The sequence below is a fragment of the Canis lupus genome, chromosome 2 (genome assembly GCF_011100685.1).
Source record: "Canis lupus familiaris isolate Mischka breed German Shepherd chromosome 2, alternate assembly UU_Cfam_GSD_1.0, whole genome shotgun sequence".
NCBI classification, from domain to species: Eukaryota; Metazoa; Chordata; class Mammalia; order Carnivora; family Canidae; genus Canis; species Canis lupus.
Window position 1 is genome coordinate 75,937,530 of NC_049223.1, and position 7,412 is coordinate 75,944,941.

General features: G+C 55.9%; 1 protein-coding gene across 3 annotated transcripts in view; it reads right to left on the minus strand.

Moving 5' to 3' along the window:
- Nucleotides 1–6,181, minus strand: part of EPHB2 (EPH receptor B2) — a 124,417-nt gene extending 118,236 nt beyond the window's left edge. For all 3 annotated transcript variants that reach the window (XM_038531659.1, XM_038531658.1, XM_038531657.1), the window contains exons 1-2: nt 6,048–6,181; nt 2,214–2,898 (exon numbers count right to left, since the gene is read on the minus strand). In XM_038531659.1, the coding sequence (XP_038387587.1) occupies nt 2,214–2,898; nt 6,048–6,104 (742 nt within the window). In that variant the 5' untranslated portion in view covers nt 6,105–6,181. The remainder of the gene's footprint in view (nt 1–2,213; nt 2,899–6,047) is intronic.
- Between the last annotated feature and the right edge of the window lie 1,231 nt (nt 6,182–7,412).

Sequence of the window (7,412 nt, forward strand, 5' to 3'; positions counted from 1 at the left end):
CCCTCCCTTAGCCACGGCCATGCCAGGCACCGTACCAGACCCCACAATGGGACTGCTGCACACTGCTGCACGTCCCTGGATCCTTGCAAATCACTCATCCGGAAGGCCTGGGCCACCTATTTAACACATGGGTCTCCCAGGACTCAGCCCCAGTGGCACCTCCCCTGTTTCACCTCCTTTTCTTTCTGGGCCTACCACAGCCCAGGTGGTTCCAGCCAAAGCCAGCCAAAAGCATCCCCTCCCTTGTCCACTTACAGTCTGTCTCCCCTGCTAGACTGTGGCTCCTAGAAGGCAGGGCCGCGGTTGTGTTCTTCTGTCTTTACCTGACGCTAGGCACGAGGTCTGACACAGAGCAGGTGCGGGTGAGGTTTGACAAGTGAACAAATAATGCACGACAAGTGACTGTTCCTGCCCCCCATGGCCCACCACCTCCCAAGGCTGTGCAGTTTACACTCAGGTACAGAAAACTAGCTCTGTTATCTTCCCCTAGAAACCAGCCCTTTCTCCCAACTTTCCTGATTCTTTTCTAGGACCATCACCTCCCCACAAGCTGGAATCCCCCTGTTTCCTCCTTTCCAGCCTGTCTGCACACACCATCCTTCTCATTTATCCTCCTCATGTCCCTTGATCTTGGCACTGCGGCTGCTGCGTCCAGACAGCCACCATCTCTCGAGCGTGGCTGCAGCTTCCCCATGGGCCGCTGCTCCTGTCCCTCGTGCTCCCATTTATCCTCCCAGGAACCCCTCAAATGCTGCCTCAGAGCATGGAGGAGGGAACTGTGGGATGGTGGGCATGGCAGCATTTTATAAAGGGGAGGATCACGCAGCCACCTCAGGCCACGCTTTTATCGGCACTTCAGGAACCCTGGAATCAGGTCCAAACTCTTAGCCTGGCACCTGGAGGACCCCCAGGATCTGATTCCAACGAGGAAGGCAAGAGGAGGTGGTACAAGCAGGCTTTAAATCACCATCAGGCTCACACTGGGGAGTACCTGCCCCAGGCTGGGCTTCCTAGACATCACATATCATTTAGTTAATATTTATTAAGCTCTTACATTTATTAAGCTCTGCCCTCTGTGTACTACAAGCCATCCTAAGAGCTCAACGGTCTTGAATTGTTGAGTCTTCACAAGTACCCTGAGAAAGAGGGTTTCATGAGCAGCCCAGGACAGATAGCCAATAACAGGCAGGGCTTGATTGAACCCAGGTCTGCCTACCTTCACAGCCTTCTGACCACCATGCAGTCCCTCTTACCACCCACCTATGTGGTTGTTTGCCATAATCAAACATCACCTGTACCACCGCTTACTTAGGACTTCTTAAAAATCAACCCAAGTGGCTAAGGGGTGGGCTTGGAATCACACTACCTGGGTAAGACTCCTGGCTGCCCCACGTACTCTCTGAGCCTTGATTTCTTCATGGAAAATGGGCACCTTGCCTCACAGGCTTCTCATGAGGAGTAAGCAAGCTAGACATATAAAGTGCTCAGCACACAGTACAAGTGGCGGTCAGGAGGCCTGGCTCACGGTGGCCTCCCCTACCCCCTTGAATCAGAAGGAAGCATGTGACACCTCTGCCACTGAAGTGGCATGTGGGCCCCACCGCACGTACACTCGAGAGCCAGCACGCAATCCACCCCGCACTGCTTCTCTCCGTCCTCATGATCCCCACAATCCAAATGCAGGCTCCTCCATCCGCTTGGCTCCCCAAGGGAGGAATCCCGAGCCGACCCCCGATGGACAGGTAGCATTGCACGAGAAATAAATTGTGATTGTCTGGTCACTTCGGTCTAGCCTGGCCCTGTAGTCCCCCTGTGGGGACTGATGCAGCAAAGGTCCAACAAACGCTCACTTATAAGTGTTATTTACTAGGACTTATTTCCTTACCAATGAAACGACAACACTTTTGCCAATGACGACACACAGCACCGCTTGCTGTTGTTCATATTCAAGTAACAATTGAAATGAGAGACATTAATCCTCGCACCCACTAAAATCACCTGCACTCCCCGTAGGACATACACATACCGCCGTTCGAGACGTGATCTCCAAACGTCTCGCTCTGAGACACTGAACACCGGCTGCAGATTTGGAAAGCCTGGTCGGCTCCAGGCCACTGCCCTTGCCAGCCTGAGTGCCCGGGCCCACTTCTGCCCCCAGGCCCAGCTCCACAGCCCCCCGGGTGCAGGGGCACCTGCCCCGCTGCAGCCCTTACCTCTGCACACGGTGCCATTCTCCACGGCCTCGAAGCCCGCTTTGCACATGCAACGTCCGATGGGCACCAGCCACTCGCCGTCCCCGTTACAGTACAGCTTGATGGGCACGTCCACCTCCTCGGCATTGGGGATGCAGCTGCCCCGGGCAGCCACCAGCGAGGTGCTCTCGGCCCCCGACAGGGTCTCCTGGAAGACGGCGCCATTCTGGATGATGCGCGGGCACTTGCGGTAGAAGACGCGCACGGCGATCAGGGACATGCAGCCACCATAGTCCTGGAAGGCCAGATAGAAGCCGCTGCGGGACACGGGCCCAAAGCTCCGCACCTCGGTGTTGATCTTCATGACCCGGCCCCCCAGGTCCACCTGAGAGAAGCTCTCGTCCGCCGCGATGGTGTCCACCTTCACCCACGGATTCTCCATCCAGTTGGGGAAGGTCTTGGTGGCCGAGTCGAAGTCGGCCTCATAGTAATAGAGGTTGAAGGTCTCCTTGCAGGAGCCGGGCACACTGGGGATGCTGCTGCAGTCACGCACCGAGAATTTCATTTCCACATGGATGCGGTGGGCGCCGCGGCGCCGGATGAACTTGGTCCGTAGCCAGTTGTTCTGGCTCGACTCAAACACATTGCACACCTGGTACGTGCGGATCGTGTTCATGTTCTCATCGTAGCCACTCACCTCTTCCCACTGTGGGTGAAATGCTAGTCAGGTGGGGGAGATGGGGCTCAGCCCCAGGGGTCATCTCTCTATAGGGGAGACACAGACCCTGTCTCAGAGAAGCTTTCAGTCCAATGGGGGGTAAACAGGGCTCTTACCACTGGGGGCCTCCTAGTCTAAAGGGGGAGGCACAGACTCTACCTTAGGCACCTTCTAGTCTGATGAGTAAGACATGATTCGTATCATCAGAGAACTCCTGAACCGAGGGAGAGACGTGGCCTTGGCCCCTGAGGAATTCCCCCGTCTGTGAGGGAGACATGCCAGTCTGATGGGAAGGGCATGCACCCTGCTCTTGGTTTTCCCCTGATGAATACGGGAGATGTGACCCTCATCCCCAGGGTGATAAAGGACACAGGGCCCCTGCTCCTAGGAAGCTCCCACCTGGAAGGGAAAATGGGGTGAGGCCCACACTGAGGGAATTCCCTTTGCTGAGAACAGACATAGCTTTGTGCCTGGGGAGTACTAGTCTGATGGGGGAGTCAGGACTTCTGCCTACTGGGAGCTCCTAGTCTGACCAGGGAGACACAGTCCTTGCCCTAGGGGATTCCCAGTCTGAGGGAACAAGAGTCCTTACCCCCATGATGAGGAAGTCAGGCAATCCTGTTCTGGGGCCTTAAGTGGTTAAGATACCACTAATATAGTTAAGGTACTTGGACAGAGACTTCCCATCCTTCCTGCCTGGGGTAGGTGCTTCGGCATCCTCCCTGGGCCCCAGCCTGGCTCTCTCACACCCAGCTGAGAGTTCCCGAGCCCCACTGCTGGCTGGGGCTGCGCAGGGCCATGGGAGGCTGGGGATGAAAGGCACAGGCCCCATGGTGTCTCCTCACAGACCCTCATAAGCCAAGCTCACTCACATGCTGAGCCTTTGTTCATAATTTTGTGCCCTCCTTGAGTACCCTCTCGTCTTCTCTATCCATCCTTCTGGAATCTCTTGCAACAGGCTCTCTCCAGCTGCAGTGTTTGCATTCGCTTACTCTCCCATGGGCCTTTGGGGATTACTGGCCTGGACGAGGGCTGGGCATGCTTGGCCCTCTTGGCCTGGTCTCCCCAGTGGGGCTGAGAGCTTGCTGAGAGTAGCTACCCATCCCCTCCCTCCTTCTCCTGAGTCGTCCCCTTTGGTATTGAGCTAGCTTTTCCTAGGCTAGACCTAAAAGAGCCAAAACAGCAGAGCACCCCCTCCCACCCATGCTGGTCTGGGGTGGGTGCTATAGCAGGACCTCATTTCTTTGTTATGATTATCACACATTATCATCACCATTTTACAGATGAGCAAATAGAGACCAGGGAAATGAGGCCATTTGGCCCAGGTCACATTGACCCAGACCCATTCCCATGCTTGTGCACGCTGCCATGAAACACAATGACCCACAGGTACTCCAGGAGTCCTGGGTTTTGTCCCAGCTATGCTTAACTTGATGCATGGCCTTGGGCAAGTCACCTCCCTTCACCGGGCCTCTATTTCCCCAACTGCCCAATGGGACTGTGGGTTTGGGGTGGGGGGGAGGCAAGTGGTATTAGAGGTGTCACCCTCGCATGGGTGTTCTTTGTCCTTTTCCCTCTTCAGATATCTGGGCCGAGTCTATGCAGGGTGGTGTAGTGGCTGCTGGCCTGGGGTGGGTCGATGTTGTGAAAGGCCAGTGCCCGTGAGGAAGGCCAAAGTGGAGCCTGCTGGCCCAGCCTCTACGTCAATGGCGGCTCCGAAGCTCCCTACACTGCATTTTTTTTTTTTTTTTTTTGGTGGCACCATGTGACAAAGTCAGCCCCTTGTTACAACCACTGCTCTTCTTCAGAACTTAATTAGAGCACTTAATTAGAGCACTCTGCCTTTCTCCCCTCTCTCTAATTAACATGCGGAGGCCCTGCAGCCTAAACACCCCAAATAATTGCGTCCGGGGGCCCCACAGCCCAGCCTGGCCTCATTCCTGCTGGGGTGGGGCTGCGGGCCCAGCCGCCTTCGCAGATGGAAAACTGGTGACAAGAAAGAGCCACAGAGAGAGGCCTGACCCTAGGGCCCTGCCTATTGAGAGCACAGGCCTGGGGTGGGGGGTGGGGGGGATGCAGCTCCTTGGGGCAGCGGCCGAGTCCCAGGGGGAGGACCTGGGAGAGGGGGAGGGAAGGGACAGGCTGGGGGAGCCCAGAGCCCTCTCTGGAGCCCAGGGGGATGAGAAAGGAATGATATAAAAATTGATGACCGTGACAATGATGATGGTAGTGCAACTATAGCTACTCATCATGGGGGAGGGGGTTCCCCACTCTCTGCCAACACCATGCTAGGCGCGGTGCAGGAAAACCTCACAACAATCCGGTGCACAGGATGTGACCACCATCATTTTATAGGTGAGGAAACTAAAGCTCAGACAGGTTCAGGAACTGGCCCCAAATCACACAGCTGGTGAGGGGCAGAACTGGGACAGAATTTCAGGCGCATCTGACCCAATAGCCTGTATGTAAGTGCTGGGCCGGTTGGTGCTGGAAGAAAGAGGAACCTTAAATTGTGCCTGCACTTGCTCTTGAGCGACTCATAGCCTATATGGGCTCAAACCACCGGCCCCAGGGAAGTATGGGACTCATCGGAAGTGTGATGATAAGGGCTCAGGGAGGGGGATTCTTGTTATGGGGACCCAGGAGGGGGGCCCAGAGGACTCCATCAGAGCCCTGGATACAAACCTGAGCCCCATCATTAACAAGGTGTAACATCCGTGGCAGGCGGCTACAACTGTCTGAGCCTCAGTTTCCTTATCTGTAAAATGGAGGTGTTTCCTCCCCATATGATTGGAGATGATGTGTATAAAGGTGCTTCCGTGATACAGATATGCAATAGAATAGGTGCTCAGAAAATGACGGTTCACTTTCCTCATCTGCAAAATGGGGATAGAGCCAGTTCCTACTCCCAGCCTCGCCCTGAGGACACTGGGATAAAGGCTGAAAGCCTCTAGCATGTTGTCATGGTAACCAGCACTCCATCAGTAGTAGGGGACCAGGAGGGTGGGGGCCATGAGAGGCCAGCTCTGGGCCCTCGAAGCAGGGAAAGGGGCTGGAATTTAGGGGGCATCCAGGCCCTGCGGCAGAACCCGAGGTACTCTGAGGGTCCTCGCAGGGTTTGGGGACCACCGACTCACCCCTGATGGAGGATGCACGATCCAGCCCAGCTCCGCCGTCGCTGTGGTCGAGTCCATCAGCGTTTCTGTGAGGAAAGCAAAGAGTCACTGCAGCCCACCTACAGAGTGCTGCCCATCACCCCAAGACCCTCATCCCTTTGGGCCCATCAGCCATCGGGCTGCACTCCTGCAGACTGCCCTCCCTCGAGGTTTCCCACTCTATAATCCCACCCACTCCCACCTTCCGGGCCAGTCGTCTGATTCTCCCCAGTCAGGCTCCATCCCTCAAAGCCCAGACCCCAACCCTTCTATGCGTGGTCAGGCCTCTTCTCAGCCCACCATGTCCCACCAAACCTGGCTCCTGCCACTTCCCTCCCTTGCAGGTGGAGAAAAGTCTTAGCCCGGAGTCTCCTGGGTGGGCAACCCTGCAAATTTTACGTCAAACTCAGGGTGTCCGTTTGCTTTTTAGCTTGTGTCAAATTCTCAAAAACTGGAATGTGGCCCTTAGAAAGGCCTCCCTGTAGTCCCAGCTGAATCCTATGAGTTACCCCACCTTGGCTCTCTGGCCCAAACTTCCTATCAGCGACACCCTACCCCCTTCTCCTCCACAGTGTCCCCACACTGGGGCTCCGTCAACTGTCCTAGGATAGGGCCCCAGGAGGGGAGGGGGTGTTGAGGGTGAGCACTGTGCCAAGTGGGTCTAGTCTGTCATCTGCCCTCTGGGGGTTGAGGACATTCAAATGAGCTTCTGAACCAGCCAGCGCCCCACCTGCCCCTCACCCCACCCCACTCCAGTAGCTGGAAGGAAAGAGCCACACAACCTATGACAAAGGAGACCCCTAGGGCCAGAGGGAGCCCCGGTCATCCCCAGGTAAGGCCCAGGACCCCTTCCCACTACCCCTTCCCTGCCACAGGGAATTCAAAACACTTCTTGAGCTGAACTGCATTGAACAGATTGACATGGGTCCCTTTCAAGCATTCATTCAACAAATCTATCCTGATGCTCCTTCTGTGCCAGGCACCGGGTACCCTGAGAGAGAAAAGGGCGAAGAGCAAGGCCCTCCTGTGGAGTTGTTCACAGTCTGTAGTGGTGATAAGGCGTGAATACAAACAGCCATGACAGAGGAGACAGAGAGACCTAGAAGGTCACAGCTGGCGCTTCCACACCACCTAGCTCTGCTTGCTGCTATGCTCCACTGCGGTGCCCGAGCAGACCTCACTAATCGATCCCCACACCCTGTGGCTGCACGGTGGGTGCTCCTCGCCGCTGTGTGCCAGGAAACTAACACCCACCATCTGAGACGTCATCCCTGGCCCTGTCGTTTTGGAGACAGGGCAGCTGAGGCACAGAGAGGGGAAGTGACTTCTAAAGATCACACAGGAGTT